General features: G+C 37.9%; 1 protein-coding gene across 2 annotated transcripts; it reads left to right on the top strand.

Moving 5' to 3' along the window:
• Window positions 1-2,259: 2,259 nt before the first annotated feature.
• On the top strand, window positions 2,260-18,475 carry LOC120420771 (GTP-binding protein 2). 2 transcript variants are annotated; one of them, XM_039583880.2, is made up of 3 exons: window positions 2,260-2,433; window positions 10,377-11,989; window positions 17,704-18,474. In XM_039583880.2, the coding sequence occupies exons 2-3, from the start codon at window positions 10,379-10,381 to the stop codon at window positions 17,974-17,976; spliced, it is 1,884 nt and encodes a 627-aa protein (XP_039439814.1). In that variant the 5' UTR covers window positions 2,260-2,433; window positions 10,377-10,378; the 3' UTR covers window positions 17,977-18,474. The 2 variants fall into 2 exon arrangements, with proteins under 2 accessions (XP_039439814.1, XP_039439815.1); XM_039583881.2 differs by lacking the exon at window positions 2,260-2,433 and adding an exon at window positions 6,729-6,944 and having other exon boundaries at window positions 17,704-18,475.
• The last annotated feature ends 24 nt before the right edge of the window (window positions 18,476-18,499 follow it).

Genomic DNA, 18,499 nt, shown 5'->3' with positions numbered 1-18,499 from the left:
TTAGGTTTAAATTACGGCATATTAAAAAGAGCTTTTCGGATGACACTTAGCAAACTTCAATTTTATTGTATCCTTATTTTTGAGAGTGGTGTAGAGTCGCAACCGGAATTCATTGAGACACGAAGTTCCGGACGCAACACCATCGCTGCAAATCGTTAACCTCCCAACCACCTACTGACCTCATGTCCGCTTCCGCCGTGTCCTGTTCCGGATTCCGCCAACCGGTTCCAGCACAATTCAATCACACTCATACTTCCGCGCCAAACGTTCACTCTCAACCGTCCACAGCGTAAACATATAAACACACGCCCTTTTCATTCGCTGTCAAAACCAAGTACACGCCGCAGCAGGAATAGTCTGTTTTGGGTTTTTTTTTTTACTTCCATTCGAGCAGTTTTTGGTTTTTTTCTACAGTGTATTCCGAGGTGTATTCCTTATGGGCAAACTATCATTTCTACCATTCGAATCCGGTGCTCTATTTAATATTCTTAAATATTTAACATTAATTTTATCTTATTGTGACATTTACCATGGATTTTTTCCATCTATGTACACTACGCGCTCTTGCAGCGTTTGTGACACGTTTGCGCATTTTTGCAACACTCTTCGAACAACGCGAAGCAAAAACGTCAAAATCGTTGACTTTTCAACAAAGTTTTCTGAATATAAAAGGTATGATTGAATCAATGAGAAAATAAATGTAGAACATCAAATATTTTTTTTTGAAAAATTTTCAGAAAAAAAAAAACTTTTCAAGCTAAAAGCAAGTTTTGCTAATAATTTGTTAATGTTGTTAATGTTATCTGCATTTTCGGAAAAATCTATCCTACCATTCCTACCCGATGCACCTTGATCACAAAAGAGAAGGAAACAAAGCGGGCGCGCGCCTCTTCCGTCGTCGTCCGTCGGTTTATTTTCGCACAAAGAGGGCAACAAAACGGGAGGAAACAGGGGGATGACAGATGGTGATTTCAGCCTACCGCACATCATTCGCAATATGGCGGAGACTGTTTGTAAACATCACACAAAACATGCTAGCAGAAAAAAACTGCGAGCGAAACAGTCTTAAAATTAGTTCGATTATTATCATTCGTGCTTCAGTTTCGAGTGAGTGTAACAAGTTTAGAAGGAAAATAATTTAATGATGATAATATCAATAAAACTTTGGTTTCCTCCCACAGATATAGTAGGCAAAAAGGCAAGCTCCACCGGGACGTCGCTTCCAAGCTGGAATTTCCTGTTTGCTGCCCCGTCGTGTACTGTTCAAACTTCCATGGCCCACCGCCACCATGTTCCGCCACGGTTGGAGATGGCCACTATCGCTTCTTCAGATGCCGGCAACTAAAGTAACCCAAGTTCAAGCCCAAACCCCTATGGAATCGACGTGCTGCCGAATTTGGCCGAATCTTTCAGTGTCCAGAATATGGCAAACCGACCAGCACCAGCAAGGCCCGGAAGAAGAACAAAATTTGTATATCAAAATAAATGTTGCCCTGTTCTTTCTCCGCTTGGACGCGGGCCGCGATCAATTCCTTTCCGTGACCCTTGCCTCCTTCGCTAACAACCGTTCCAGAATGAACGTTTTTCTGATGGCATTCTTCTGCCAGTCGTTTCTTGCTCACTTCCGCCACCTTGCAGTTTCACTAATTTATCCGCTGGACCTCCTCCCACTCGGCCTCAATTTGCACGATCGTTTAAAGGACCATACCGGAAAGGACACCAGGGTAAACGCCTCGATCTCTAACTAGATCTCGTCAACCGGAACAGGCGTACTGCTTTTATCTGGATGTAAACGTTGTTGAACAGCTGCATCAACTCAACCTGTTCCTCCTCGATCTGTTAGCATCAATCCGGGACCCGGAACAGCCTACTCTTGGCCGTGCTCAGTCAGCGCGGCTTCCGGTGGTGTACTGGAGCGGGAGGTCGGTGTACTTGGTGCTGCAGTGGGCTTATCAAACATAGCAAAGCCTGCAGACCGGCAGCCCAGTAAATAATAATACCATAAGCATATTAAAAAATGTTACTAAAGTTTGTTTCATTGAACAAAATGATTAATAAATTAATTCCAATCACTTTCTATTTCAATTTCCATAAATAGGTACGATTGAAAATTGACATTTTACCCGAATGAAAGACAAGTTGTGCGATAAAAGGGTAATTCATTGGTACCAACGGTGACATTTCAAATTGTCAAAGTACCAAAACATGTCAAAGTACCAAAAGGTGAGAGGTAGGCTCTCACTGTATGGAGTTTGACAGGTCGTCTACTCCCTGGGAGGAAAAGTCCGCGCAACGGCAGTGAAAATTATTTTCGCGTCCGAATGAGGGAAAATTTCCCAACAAAAGTGCTGTTCTGCCGGATTTCATAATATTTACGCTTCCCCCGGGCGGTGAAAAAAATTTCCAGCGAAAAAGTGACGACGATCCGAGCAGGTTAGTGCAGGTGGAAAAAGTGAAAAATTGTGATGAAAAAAAGTTGATTGCTTTAGATAAACTCTAATCTAGTAGGCAGAGGCAGGTTTTTTCTTCAAAAGTCAACGAATTGACGTCAATTTTCGCTCCCAAAATAAAAAGCTTATCGATTTTTCTTCTGCCGTGTTTATCAACAAACAATTTCGCTTTTCGCGGAAAGTTTTCTTATTATTTTTAGCCATTTTGGCTGGGGCCCCGTTATTTTTACGTGCAGTTTGTTGCTCCCCTTTCGGTCCACCAACACACTCGCAAAACTATGATGATGATGTGTGAGTGAAAAAAACCGACTGTAGTAAACTTCGCACTAATAAAAGATTTAAAGTTCAAGAATAAACTTGAGCAAATAAGAAAACTAATGGCAGTAAACAAAAACAAGTAGTAGGCGATGTCAGCGTCGAAAGAAAGAGGAAGTTCAAAACATAAAAATCAACATGAAAAGGGAAATAGTTTCTCGACATTGTGCAATAATTTCACGCGATTGCATGTTCATAAATTTATTAACTATCTTACCAATACATGAGAAATTAAATCGACATGATTGAGTCACCCAATTTCTTATACAAAAATAAATAAAATTTTATCAGTTTATATTTTAAATCAACCTTATCTTGCTGATTATTGCCACAAAAAGTCAACTGAAATTAATTATAAAGCATATTTTCAAAGGAATTAAATTAAGCGAAAACTGATAAAAAGTTTTCTGTCCTGGAAAAAAACAAAAAAACGCGAATTTAGAGCCACTCATTTCGGTAATGAGTTGGAACTTGGGATTTTTTCACCGTGTTTGATCAGTTGTTCAAACCATCGGAGGACCTAAATTGGATGAAAAGCGTCGCTTAGAGTCGTTGTTCTGTTTTAGCACTATATATTTTTTTTTTCTCTATTGTTCGGTTTAGAACTTTTATATGGCGATACTTAGATATTGGTACAGTCCAGACTCGATTATCCGATGCCTCGATTATCCGAAGGTTTGTATGGGACTTCGGATTATCGAATTAGTACCAAATTTTTTTTTCTTACTTTTGACATCAAACTCGAGTTCTGCGACCCAATTTAGTCAAATTTGAGTATTATTTGATTGCTTTTTAAATTGAAAATTACAATTTTTCAATATGTTATCACCGCCATTTGTATTTAAAAATTCTAAATCATTTTAAAGTAGTTTATGGTTCATATCGTGGTTCGATTATCCGAAGTGATTTTTTTTAAACCTTCGAATAATCGAGTCTGGACTGTAATGGAATTCCTAAATTATAAATTTTGACTGTTTCAATTATAGGTTTAAAAAAAAAAAATATATGCATTCTATTTACTTGAAGTTCACATCCGTGTTGGATAAGCGCTTTTTCGAAAGTCAATTTTATGCATTATAGGTAATTGACTATTTTGGCAATGTTTAATAGATAGATTAATAGAAAACTGCTGAATTTATTTAGAATTAAATGGTGCAGAAATCGTGCCATTTAAATTTATCGGATGGAAGATAAAAGCGTTTAAAATCTGTTTTTTTAATGCATTGAAATTAAATTTGAAAAGACAACATCTTAGCAAGAATCAACTATGCACCCCTTGGAAAGAGCTGTCAAGCAAGACTCTTTCTGTCAAGAAAAGCCGCGAAGTTACAATAGGGTTCTAAAGCCTTATGTCAATTTTTATGTACAACGGTAAAAACCCGATTAAAAACCATATTTGATCACTTTTTTTTCATTTGCAAAAAAAAAATTGACAAGACAACATTTTTTCGATGAATCAACTATGGTCCCCTTGGAACGAGATACACTCAAACCCCGATGGTTTGACACCAACTGTTGTTAAACGAACGGGGTCACTTTTTAGTTTGACACCCTTTTTACATGGAGTTCACATACACTACCAAACGTTTGTTTTGATAGTGTTCGTGAAAAGTGACAGTTCGTCATTTTTTAGTTTGACTTTGACCAACCAACAGAGTACAAACTAAAAAAGTGTCAAACGAAAAAGTGACCTACCACCGGGGGTTGAGTATATCAAGTAGGACGTGAGAAAGGTCGCGGTTTTTCAAAAATTGATTTAAAATGCATTTTAAATCCTTTGTGGTCGTACAAATCGACGCCAACATTTCAAAAAGCATCATGTACAAACCATGCGGTTTGAGAAAACCGCATTTGAATGTTGAGCATCCATTTTCAATTCCCATTTTAATATAAAAGCAAAATAAGATGTTCTAATAATAAAAAACGATAAAAAACGTTGCTTTTATTGATACTTGATCATCCAAATTCAATAAAACATCATTTCCGTAATTTTATTTGAGTAAAACAAACATAACTCCTTTTGAAATCACCAACGTCGATATCACCCTGCTGTCATTGAGGGGGGCACTTTGTTTTGATTCGTTTTTCTTCGCCGAATGTACATGGCGCTTTGTTCATGATGCTTTTTTTTTCGTCACGAGGTTTATGTAGTCTTTTGTTTGACAGGTTGACAGGGCTATATAAACAGGGACTGCTGATGGCAGAGATTTTGTTTATGTTACTTTATTTAAAATCATGATTAAACAGACTTTACTGAAGTAACTTTTGCTCATTTTTGGTGGAGAGGTAGCTTATTAGGAGTACTTTTAGAATATGCAATAACCCAGAAAGTGTCAAAATGTACATGATGCCTTTTGAAATGTTACCGTCGAAATGGTCATTGTATTCTGAAAAATAAGCTTTATCGTTGTGAACAATAATATCACAAATTGAAGCTTAATTATAGGACCCAATTGAAATTACAAGACATCGTACTTGACATCGCATTAACATTTGAATGCAAAAAGTGTTTTAAAATGCATTTCAAGAGCAACATTTGAAAGGGGCGGTACGACATTGCTCTTACGGCCTTTCATTACACGCGTTTAAATGGGACGAAAGGCCGTAAGAGCAATGTCGTACCGCCCTTTTCAAATGTTGCTCCAGATTTTACACCTGATCAGTTGTTTTGCAATCATATTTTTTTCAAAGCTAAAAAAAATGGAGAATGGAACAACCCTTGAAAAAGTGGGGCATCAACACTTCCTGTCTTCCAAATCCTTTTCTTGCCCCTGGTTCACGGTGCAGATGGGAGCGGCCGGCAATGGACGGCTGTCATGGTAGTGAGAATCTGGTTCAGGTGGAATTGGTTCTATTCCCAATTGGGTACTAAAGCCCTTTGTCAATTTTTATGTAAAACGGTAAAAAACACGATTAAAAACCATTTCTGATCACTTTTTTTCATTTTAACGCAAAAATTTTTTTGACAAGACAACATTTTTTTCGATGGATCAACTATGGTCCCCTTGGAACGAGCTGTCAAGTAGGAGCTTTTCTGTCAAGAAGGACCGCGAGGGTAATTTTTCAAAATTGATTTAAAAATCAATTTTAAACTCTTTGCGGCCGTACAAAGGGTCATTGTACTCAGAAAAATAAGCTTTATCGCTGTATACAATAATATCAGCAATCTAAGCTTCATTTTAGGACCCAATTATCAATTCCTAGGCAACTCGGGCTTAGACAATCATCACATAACATGGCGAAATCCAGTCTGCAATCCGCTAAAATCACCGTCCCCTAGCAAAGCGTAGCGAATATCTTAGCACTGACGAAAAAAAACTTTATGCGTTATTAAACATTGGTTTTGTGTTGTTGTTGTTCGATTATCCGACGAATCCTTTATCTGAAGTGAAATTTTTCTAAAGCTTTCGGATAATCGAGTCCGGAATGTACTGTACATGAAAATCGGTTTACATAAAAATTTGCTGATTTTCTTCGCTAGCTTGGATTGAATTAAACGAATCATCCTCAAAAATTATAGCATACCTTTTTCTCAGTGTCTCGCCCGTAGCGGCCAGACCTACTTTGTTCAATTTTCCCGCCGAGAAGTTTCTTTGACGTGATTTCTGGAGGAGCTAAACTAGATCATACTTTCCAACAAATAATCCACCCATCAGGGTCGTTATGCAGGTTTTCAGGCAAACAATGATTGCATTTTCGTTAAAGGCATTTCATCAAGCTTCTTTGCCAAAGGTCATTAAAAAGCGCGCGCGAGATTCAATAATCGACCATGTTTTTCAAATTCATTGTATTTTTTTTTTCTCTTTTTTGAAGCCACCTCACAACCACAACCACCGAAACCAAAATCGAACAAAACAGAACAGCTGAATCGGTTTACTTTTGCTTCACACACTCACAACACAATCCGAACTTTTTTGCCTTCCACTCACTGTTTGTTGGGGCGCTTGGTGGGGCGTATTTTGTTTAGTACCGCGAGAGTGCTTGCCGCCACAACATCAACAACTCACAACTCGCACGATTTGCTGGTCTCGTGTGTACGTGGGGGGGAAAGAGGCAAAGTAGGGCTTCTTCAAGTCGTCGTGGCTTAGCCCGCGGACTCTTTTCTGTTTCGTTTCTTTGTTGGAAAGTGTGGCTCACGTGTGCTTTTGGGCCCCCGAAAAAAGCGCGATAACTGGCGAGGTGGGTTTTTAGTATTAATAAGTTTAGTATACTTTAAGTAGATTCTAAAGAGAAGTGAAGTGTGTTGTTCTGCCAACGTGTCACACCTGTGAAAATCCAAGGCCATCAGCTGGTTTTGAGCCTGGCAACACAATTGCCTGCTTGCTCGAAATATTCATGCTACGAAAAACCTTCCCTCTGTGGCGCAAGGTCATTTGAAAGGTTTGTTCGGTGTACTCTTTCTCCTCTTGTGCCTCCTCAAGGCAGTGCCCCAGCATCCACAATATTCGTCATTTCGTTGAAAACAGACGTCGGAGCGGTTGTTTACCTCCCCCAGAAAAAGTCGTAAAATAAAAATGCTAAAAATATCTTCCTGAAAAGGAGGAAAAATTACGCGAAAATATATTACATCGACAACCATAAATGGCATAAAAATATCAAAAGTGCAAATCGACGCTCAACACACAAAAGTTCAAGAACAAGAAGAGATTGTTTATAAATATCGCGAAAAAAAAAAATCGCGAACGAATCCAATGTAGAAGAAAAGAAGGCGATTGCATCAACAACATCTGAGGCGCGACCGCGATGTAAACACACAAATACTTCTCTGCCGTGCAGATTGGTTTGTAGTGTTTATAATGGTGCAGAGGATCGTAACCGTCTTTGAAAACCGAAGGGAAATCGTAAAAATAAAGCGCAAGGAAATTTAATTGATTCTTCCACAATCAAATGAGTTAAGTAAAACTGTTTAAAACAATATAAATTTCTCAATGTCAAGAAGATTTAATAATAGTTTTTTTCTTTCGTGGTCGTAATACTTTCATAAGGCGTATCCTAGACCTTATTTGGCTAAATCTTTTTTTTTTAACAGACTCTTTTACACAACTAGACATTTCTAAAGTTGATGTTAGTAAACGCTTCCGTTTTGTCAAGGTATGATAGATTTGAGCTCCCTAAACACGCTCTAATTTACAGAATTAAATTGTAGTGAATTCCCTGCCAACACATAAAATTTTAAATTTGGGTCAAAATGCTAATGCTATGAGTACCACCTTATTTTTGCTACCCTCATATATAAATGTGGGTGCGAATGGTTGTTTAAGACTATTCCATAGAGTTTATGCCGGAAATTTAAAATTTTATTTATTGGCGGGTAATCCACTAAAAAAACAATTCTTTCGTGTAATAAACTTCGGATAATCGACCATATTTTTAAAAAATTCTTGCTTTCAACATAAAATTCGAGTTCTGCGACCCCTTTTAAGTCCAATTTGAATCGTTGCAAAATGCATTTTCTTAATATTTCATCGCCTTCATTTTTGCCGCCATCTTGAATTTAATTTTTTTTTATAAATAAAACTAATAATTTGGATTCTCTCAATAGAATGCGACAGAAAATTACAAACGTATCAATAATTTTGAATATATTTCGTATAAATCCGAATCTCAAAATGCAGAATCTTAATATTAAAAGGCCGGATTTTGTTTGTTGCTCGAAATGAATTAAACTAGAGGGAAAGCCAAGCAATTGGTTGGCGACAAAATTTAAAAAAAATATTTGCAACGGTCATAGAAGAAAATTAAAAATCTAAAATTTTAAAATTCCAAAATAAAAAAAAATCTTTATTCAAAAAATGTAAAATTTCAAAAATTCAAAGACCCAAAAAATTCAAAATTCAGAAGCTTTGGAATTGGAAAGTTCAGAACATCTATATTTTAATAGTTTATGTTGCTACAATTGATTTTTTAATTATAATTTTAAATAAAAAAACAATTGAATAAAAAAAATAAAATTAAAAAATCAAGGAATATTTTTTTGGCCTAATAGACACCAAAACTGTCTGAATTTCAGGTGGCATTTTAGAATTTGACAATCAAAAATTTCGAAATTAAATGAGTACCGGAATATTTATGAATTTAAGAATTCGAGAATTTTAAAATTCAACAAATTTAAATTTTTAGAATTTTAGAATTTTAGAATTCTGGATTTTAGAATATAAGATTTAAAAAAATTAGGAATTTAAACAATCTAAAATTTAAAAATTTAAGAATTTCATATTTTTAAAAATCTAAAAATTTTCGTATGTTATAATTTGAGAATCAAAGAATTTTGTAAATTTTAAAATTTAATTCCAGAATTTTTAAACCTCAGAATTTTAGAATGTTAGAGTTTTAGATTTTTTTAAACATCAAAATTATTGTTTATCGGATTTTTTTTCAATTTGGAGCACGAAAAGAATGCGCAACTTATCTTGACTGCGTTTTTCCGATCTGCATACCGTACTTTAAACTGAATTGTATAATGTAAGGAAAAGCAAAACGATTTCTTCGAACATGCTAATTTTATGGAGTGTTCAACCGCAGAAAACAAACATTTGAAGAATAAATATTTCTTCATTGAAACTACCGAATATGTTGCTTGTTCGATAGACGGCTCAAGAATGATGCAACAAGCGCCACTGACAGCTTCTTTTATTGAGTGACGGTGGCCACGCCTCCTTTAGCTAGACTCCGCCCACACTTATTTGCTGGCATTCTGCTCTGTTGTTAGAGCCAATACGCACCTCCCAAGAAATGGCTTTACGAACAACAGAACAAAGGAGAGGGAACGATTCCTTGGAGCTTTTCTTCACCCTCTCTGGCTTGCTTTCGCTTCAAGCGGCAGCAAAAGCAAACCAAAGAGGATGAAGAAAAGCTCCAAGAAATCGTTCCCTCTTCTTTGTTCTGCTGTTCGTAAAGCCATTTCTTCCCCTTTTCTTGGGAGGTTCGTATTGGCCTTTATTCAGAATTGGAATTGAAATGAAAACGGGAAAATTCATTATAGCTTTGGAATCAGGATGAGAGCAGATTTTTTAGAAAGATCGTTTCAATATCAATGTATCCCAACTAAAATTAAACTTGTTATTTTGCTTAGTCTTATTTACAATGAATTCATAACTAAACAAAATAAGCTTGAAATAGGCAATAGTTACTTTCAAAATTGCTCCCTTTCCAAGTTGAGAATGTTCTTACAATCTACTCTTTTGTTCAAATGAAACTTGTTTTAAACACATGCAATTACGCGATTCGCTGCGGCAGGTTCCTTCCACTTTGAGCAAAGTTGGTGGTGCAATTCACGTTTATACACACCAACTTGCCGCCACAAGTGTTGTGCTTTTTATCGCGCCAACTGAAAATGTGCGTTATCTTTCGGTAGTGGGTGCAAAAGTGTTGTTTTTTTCTTTCTATTTTGTGATTCATTTGATCAAAATTACACTTGAAAAAAAGGTGATGAAATTGAACGGTTAAATGTCTGACGCTGCTATTGTGGCAACCAGCGATGCAATCGGAAAGTACAATGACTCTTTCGCGGTTCTGCTGCGTGCAACGTGGTGAAACCGGATTCTAGCAGGGAGAGGGGCTCGCCTACTAGGATTGATTTAACAAGCATCGTTTTGTTTGTGTCTTTTTCAGAAATGAGCTCCTTCTTCGACCTGTTTGATCCGACGGCCTCGTCCTCGTCGGATGGCGGTGGACACAGCCCAGGTGGCAAGAATAGCAACAACAACAACGGGGAAGATGACGACGACGACATGTTCCTGTCGTACGACGAGATCATGCAGAAGAATAACGGCAATTCGTCGGCCGCCAAGCAGCAGCCGATTCCGACGACGACCTTGAACCATCACCGCCACCAGCAGTATTTGCAGCAGTACTCGCCGACGATCGACTTTGATCTGGACATTCTGCCGCCGGAGCCGCAGCTCGGCAACATCGAGTACAAGCTCAAGTTGATCAATCCGTCGAAGCAGCGGTTCGAACATCTGGTCACGCAAATGAAGTGGCGCCTGCGGGAGGGAAACGGCGAGGCCATTTACGAGATTGGCGTGTCCGACTCGGGTCAGCTGCACGGACTCAGCGAAGCGGACATGAACTGCTCGTTGACGTGTTTGAACCAGATGGCGCGCAAGCTGGACGCGTCGACGTCGGTTCTGCGGCGGAAGATGCTTGCGGCAGGGCGGTCTGTGGTGGAAGTTCTCGTTCGGAAGATTCCCGACGATCAGCACAACATTGAAGTGCGCGTGGCGGTTCTTGGTGGGGCCGATGCTGGCAAGTCTACGCTGCTGGGTGTGCTGACGCAGGGCGAGTACGACAATGGCCGCGGTCGAGCCCGGCTCAACATGTTCCGTCACATGCACGAAATTCAAACCGGTCGAACTTCCTGTATCTCGCACGAGACGCTCGGCTTCGATCAGCAGGGCAACGTAATCAACTACAAGTACAATGAAATGATGACTGCCGAGGAAATCAGCGATCTCTCGACAAAACTAGTCACATTTATGGACCTGGCCGGCCACCGGCGGTACCTCAAAACGACAGTACAAGCCCTCTCCGGGTACGCGCCACATCACGCCCTCATCGTGGTCGGCGCCGGTTCCCAAATCAGCAACATGACCAAGGAACATCTCGCAATCGCCGGCGCGCTCGACCTGTCCTTCTCCGTCGTCGTCACCAAGGTGGACCTCGTGCCACCGGACGACGTTCTGTACGAGCTGAAGACCCTCCTCACCGCGGTCGGTTACCGCAAAGTGCCATATCTGATCAGCAACGAGGACGACGTGCTGAACGCCAACGCGCACCAAAGCCAAGAGCAGATCGTACCGATCTTTTGCGTGTCCAACGTCACCGGCGACGGGCTAGACCTGCTCACGAAATACCTGTACGTCCTCTCGCCCGGCATCAGCAACTCCGAGAAGGAGCGCCTCGAGCAGGAACCGACCGAGTTCCAGATTGACGAAATCTTCAAGGTCGCCGAAGTGGGTCTCGTCGTCGGTGGGCTGCTCTGCAAGGGAGTCATCACCGAAAACGTCCAGCTGCGGATTGGGCCCATGGCCGACGGGACGTTCCACCCGGTGACGGTGCAGTCGATCCATCGCAACAAGGCGGCCTGCCGGGTCGTCCGAGCTGGCCAGAGTGCGTCGCTGTCGTTTTACACGGAAAACAGCTTGCCACCGCTTCGCACCGGAATGGTGATTTTGCCCGATTACGAGGAGGATGAGAATGCGTACGGGTCGTACTTCTTCCAGGTGAGTTTGAATTGTTTAAAAAAAACGTTACTTAATCCACCTTTTGGTAGTTGGTGCCTTCCTCACATTCATAAAGTGAATACACTACACAGCCTCAAAAAAGTGTATAAATAAAACTTAATTTTATCAAAATATTTGAGATCCGGCCTATAAAAAAGTGTATACAAAACACTAAAGTTCTTATAACTTTTGATAAGGTTGTCAAATCCTATCCAACGATGGGTCGCATGATAGATCCGGACAAATTTTTCATCAAAATATTTGAGATCCGGCCTCAAAAAAGTATATAAATAACACTTAAGTGCTCATAACTTTTGATGGAGTTGTTATATCATCACTCTTTCGAACGCGTTGGAAAGGTCTTTCAAATACATTTCTAACAATATATAGCATAACGGGGGTTTTGGCAAAAACCACTCTTTTTTTAATCTTCCGAAGTTTAGCTAAACTCGTTTTTCAGCATAACTTCAGAAGTACTTTTCTAAACTTCATAACATTAACTAGGGTTATGAATACAAAGAGACGAGTTGTTCCTTTTAATTCCGCTATATATTTTTAATATCTTGACAGATACGTATTTCGTCTACTAGGTACTTGCAGACTTCATCTCTGTCAAGATATTAAAAATATATAGCGGAATTAAAAGGAACAACTCGTCTCTTTGTATTCATAGTAATGCATTCTGCTAAAACGCTCAACCAAACCACAATTAACTAGGGTCTTGTGAGACCCCAAGACGGATCGAATGAGACCAAAACGGTCCAAATGGGTTCAGCCAGTCCGGAGATAATCGTGTGCATATTTTTCGGTGCACGGACTTACAGACATACACACGCACAGACATTTGATCAAAATTTGATTCTGAGTCGACAGGTATACGTGAAGGTGGGTCAAATAAATAATTTCTTTTTTCGAGTGATTTTATAGCCTTTCCTCATTGAGGTGAGGAAGGCAAAAACTGTTGATTTTACCATTCTCTCGGATCTAGTCCCCGTAAACAATTCAAATTATTTTTAGCTTTGAGTTTTTTTTAAATATATTTAATTCCGTCTGCCCCAAGAAGCCAGTTGTGCTTTATAAGCAATTGACTTCTAAGAATTAAAGCAACGGGTACTTCTTGCATTTTTAATTTGACTGAAACTTTGGGTACCGTCATCTGGGGTGAATCGGGACTACAGTCTGAATAGGGACAGCAGTGTTTAGAGCACTTAAAGGTTTTAAATTTGAAAATGGATGTACATATTTTGTTGGTCTGAGTCTGTTCTATCCGAAACCAACCAGAAAAATCAAAATATTGTGCTCTAACATGGTTAAAACTGCTGTCCCAATTCGCCCCATGTGCCCCAATTCACCCCAGTTGACGGTACTTTCTCTATGACCAAAGATGTAATTTTGTCCCCTTAATGCTTGTAATCAAATGTTTCAAACACACACAAATCTTATCGAAATATTTAAAAATCATTATTTTGGAAGCGTGTTTTCTGAGCCTCACAAAAAAATCGAATCGATGAAAATGATGTTTTCTTCTTTTTCTTTACTAACACCTAACAAGCCTGTAATTTTCAAGTGACGATGTCTCGGAAACTATTGATCCGATTTTCAATGTGAAAAAAATAAACTATACATTTTTAAAAACATTGGCAAAGTCACATAAAACTGCTTTTTAAAGATCAAAAATTTGTTGAAAAATTGATTTTTGGCGATTTTTTAAATCGAAGCCCGTCTAAAGGCGGGATTGGGTTGTATAGAGTTAAACTAATTTAAAAGATTGAATATACAAAATATGTTGTTATTAGTTCCATGAAATTTTTAGGTTAGATTTCTAAAATATGAGAAGCCTTATACAAGTTGCTATACAATTTTTAGGGCTGGTCATACAAAATGAGTATGTAATGTATAAAATTCTGTAGCATGAGAAGGAAATTTTTGATCGATATGGTGTCTCCAGCAAAATTGTAGGTTATGATTAGGACTTTTCGGCGAAAAACATTCGTTTTTTTTTACGTTTTGTCACTTAAGGTTAAATTCACAAAATAAATAAAACTTTATTATTTTTGATTTTTGTTTGATATTTTGATTTTTGTTTGATTTTTTTATTTTTGTATTATAATTTGATTTTCGAGCTGATCGCGTGGTGGTGCAAAATCTGGTTTAGAAGATATGATTTTTTGAAAAATCGTGTTTTTTGGAAAATATAAAACAAACTAGACAAAACATATAATCTGAGAGAAGGGAATACTCTTTGATATCATGTTTTTATTCAAAATCAAATTTGCAATCGAAAACAGGGTTTACAGGGTTAATTATGAAATGTACCGTTTTCAAGTTATAGATACTTTTAGGTATACATTTTTTGCATTTTAAAAATACTTTTTGAAAGAAAAGCACCATTTTTTTTTTAAAAGCGGATGTTGCGACGGAGCGCGTCCAAAGCAGCCCCCTGTTCAACGTCATTCGGCTTTGTTTGTGTTTCTTTGTGCAGGTGCCCGTGCTGTCGCTTGGCAAGAATCAGAAGTTGAAAACAAACTGAAGCAAGCGGGAGCACGGGCGCAGCTGGGAACGAGAATCCGTTCCAGCTGTGAAAAGACACCGAAGTTGTGAGTAAATTGTATCTTGTGAACTTTATTTGTTATTAATTAAGGAAATATAGCTTTTAAGCGTACGGAAAATGGAAGGAAGTTTCATTTCGTTCAGCTCAGAAAACTGGTGCCCGTCACTCTTCAGCCGCTCGTTTCAACAGCGGAGAAAATTGCCAACAATCTTCTCTTTGGAACTTAAAAAATTGGGCAATTAGTTTCTGAGAAACAGCCTTACGAAGAATTCAAATCGATGAAAATGATTTTTTTTTTCTGTTGAGCCTGTAATTTTCAACTGACGAGATCTCGGTAACTTATGGTCCGATCTTCAATGTTTAAAAATAAAACATTTGCGAAATTTTCTAATCGAGTAGTACGCTGGAAGAGGGGACTCGCAGTTCTTTTTTTTCGTGTTCATTTTCGTTTCTTTTGTAAGTCTTGCAGGATTGTGGTGTTTCGAGCTTTTTTTTAAATGATAGGTTTTTTTGTGTGTTTTGTAATCTTTTTTTGCTTTCCTATTTTTTCGTTGATCGGAAGGCACAGCGTCGTTTAAATTGTGCATTAATTTATGAAATAATGCGTTAAATTTCCATGGTGAAAAATACATTTCTACATAATCGTTGACTGACACACTGACATTTTGGATTGTCGAGTTAATAGTGGAGTAAAATTATCATTTAATAGATATGGAAATAACTGTTTGTTAGTGTTTTGTGTATTAACTAACCAGTAAGACCTTCCCATAGCATCTTTGCTCGGAAGGCTCGCCGAAGGGTTTATTATGAATGTCCCTCCCACAGCATCGTAGCTCGGGAGGCATCGAAAAGCCAATACCTTATCCTATTGACCCAGACATATTAATCCCGTGATACTTGTGCTGTGGATTCAACGGTCTGTCAATAACAGAGTAGGAGTTCATTGGAAGTCAACCATGCTTAGACTACCAACTGTACGGATTTTTTCCTTACCATACGGATTTTCGAACCTCTTCGCGGATTTTTAACAGACCGGAATTTTTGTAGGGAATTTTACGCATAATACGGATTTGTACGGAATTTTAACAACTTTTTAATCATTGAATTGCTTTTTTGATTTGGTCGAAGCTTTTGTTAACTAGAAATTTTTATTTTTCTGTGAGTTTGATTTAAAAAGGGAGAGTTTTTTTAGGTTTCCAAAATTCATACTTGATTATCAATAATTCTAGAGTTTTTGAACTATTGTCTTTCATATTCTTTTAAAAAAAGCTCTAGAATTGTTCTTTTAGAAATTCCTTAATAAATATATTTATACCTTTCCAAAGGCTTTCTAAAACTTGTGAAAACATTTGAACATTTGAATTAACAAATCTATAGTTTTTTAAAGGTCCTATAAACTGTTGTATTTCACGTGTTATAGGACCTTTTCAATAAAAAAAAACTCTGGAAAAGTGACCGTGAAAACACTAAGAACGATATTATTCGTAAAAGCAAACTTGACATTTCGTAAACTTTTAAACGTTTAACAAAAAAATTGAAGAACATAATGATTTGATTCAAATCACGGTTTATTTTATGAATACTTTTAAACGTGCAAGTCATAAGCACTCTGATAGCATTTTGTGAAATTTGTAAGCTATAAAAACGACACAATTTTATATGTTTATGTCTCAAATTTATTAAATTTAATTCATCTAAATAATTCATTGACAGTTTTTATTATACCATGGAGTCAAGTCGGCAAAGTGTACGGATTTTTGCTCAGCAAGAGTTGGTAGCCTTAACCAAAAAATTTCGAGAAAAAAATTGGGCTTAAATACAAAATTCCGAAATCTCTCAAAAATTCTTAAATTTTAATCTGAACCAAATGTTAAAAAAAAATTGCCATGCGCAAAGCAAATTGTCAAACTTTGTGAACGTTTTTCTCTAAACACCGAGTTGATTTACGAGTGCCACAATATCTCGAGATGGGATGGACCAAATTGGCTGAAATTTGGGGTGAGAGTCTTCACTGAAGCCACTTTTGCATTCAAATGTTGGGACTATGGCTTGTTAGGGGCAGGGGGGGCAGAATGGCCCGCCTAAGTAAAATGCGCCAAAAACCATAGATAAACATGAGAACTTATGAATTCAGTGTAGTAGGCTTATGCTTTGGGATGTTCCCTTCAATGTTATATACTTAGTTGATGATTTTTTTTTAGCTTAAAACTGTTTTTGAGCCACTTAAAAAAAAAGTTTTTTCGATTTTTTTTCCAGGGTGTGGGGCAGAATGGGTAACCTTAGAAAACAAGCCATTTTGTCTAATACAACGTTGAAGGGAGATAAGAAATGACTTAAGGTACCTTTCTAACATAGTTTCCATGAATTTAGACCACTTTAATAAAAATAGTCACTAACCAAAACAAAGATTTTATGAAAATAGTGTTAATTTGTTGAAAAAGGACACTTTTTTTTACAAATAATCATCAAAACAACTAAAAAATCAACTAATGTTGCATTAAACGTGATTTGTGAAGCTACCAGGAGTGAAATAATCCATTTAATCCAAATTTCATAACTTTTGATTGTTTTTATAAGGCAGGAAAAGGGTGGTCCATTCTGCCCCCAAGTGGATTTTAATTTAACACTTCCACCACCAAGTCTCTAAATGATTTTTAGGTTCCGTTGTTGTTTGTATACCTTGGTAGTAGCATCTAGTAACGTTATAAGCATTGAGCAAACTTTTTCAAACAATCCAACTTTTCAGAAAGCTTATTTAAAAACCTCGAAATAAACAACATTTGCGTAGTTTTGTCAATAAATTTACATTTTTGCTCATAATTCGAAAAATACAATGAATTCAAACGTCGTTTTCGGTATGGTGAAGTTATTTGACGTCCTTTATAAGACCCTTGCCTTACAATTGGTCTAAATCCATTCTAAAGCCCAAAACCAAGGGTGGCCCATTCTGCCCCCCTGGTCCATTCTGCCCCCACTGCCCCTATTTATTTTTATTTTAACTTTTTATCAGGTCAAGGAAGTAACTGTAGGAAGAATATAATTGAAAGAAATAATCCATACAAACTATGTTAGTTTAATAATAATAATAATGTTTTGAAGAGTTTTTAATAGAAGAGAATCAAGCATTAACAACAACTTTCCATTTTGTTCGTTCCCCAAACAGGCCCGCGTGTCCGTCCTGTTCCACGCAACGCACATCAACAAGGGCTTCCAGGCGACGATCCACATCGGAAGCATCCGGCAAACGGCCGTCATCGAGGGCATCATGGGCATCACCGGTGGCATCGGCACGAACCAGACGGCGTCGGTGCTGTTCCGATTTGTGCGCCACCCGGAGTACGTGCGGCCAGGCATGCGAATCCTGTTCCGCGAGGGCGCCACCAAGGGCATCGGCAAGGTCACGCAGGTTTTCCCGCTGAACGCGAAGATGGATTAGAGGAGGGGTTTGTTTTTTTTTTTTGTACGTTCAGGAAACGTATTTTTGATCTTGACGACAACACTTACAACAACAATTTTGTTCTTACGTTTTTTAACGATGAATCAGTGTGTAGATAGCAACAGCAGCAGCAGAAAAAAACATTAACAAAAAAGAAAGTAACATTTATCTGTGATTTCGTAACTTTTAGCAAAAAAAAAAGGTTCAAAGCGAAATGGTTTAGTTTAGTTGTTAGACTGCCGGGCCGCCGACGCCGCAGGCGGCAAGATTATTATATTATTATTTTGATCACCTGTGTTCGAACTTGACTACAAAACAATTCAATTAAAGATGAATGGATTATTATTTTTTGTGTAACGTTTAATTTAAGCGTTTTGTCAAGTTTAGTCAAGCTCGGTATTACAAATCCTAGACGCGAGTGTAAATAGAGGAGGGAAAAGAATTTGTAAAATTCTAGTGCTCTCCCTCAGAAGACTTCTTCTAGATATGTGTGTGTAATTTGAAGATCACTTAAAAAGTAAAA

The sequence above is a fragment of the Culex pipiens genome, chromosome 1, assembly GCF_016801865.2.
Source record: "Culex pipiens pallens isolate TS chromosome 1, TS_CPP_V2, whole genome shotgun sequence".
NCBI lineage: Eukaryota > Metazoa > Arthropoda > Insecta > Diptera > Culicidae > Culex > Culex pipiens.
The sequence above is the reverse complement of the archived record's forward strand: the minus strand, read 5'-3'. Positions and strand labels throughout refer to the sequence as shown.

What these genes read in the sequence shown, in the direction of transcription:
- LOC120420771 (XM_039583881.2), top strand. Translation starts at nt 10,379, where the DNA reads ATGAGCTCCTTCTTCGACCTGTTTGATCCGACGGCCTCGTCCTCGTCG. An exon ending in ACGGGTCGTACTTCTTCCAG is followed by an intron (nt 11,990 to 17,703) that starts GTGAGTTTGAAT and finishes TTCCCCAAACAG; the next exon opens with GCCCGCGTGTCCGTCCTGTT.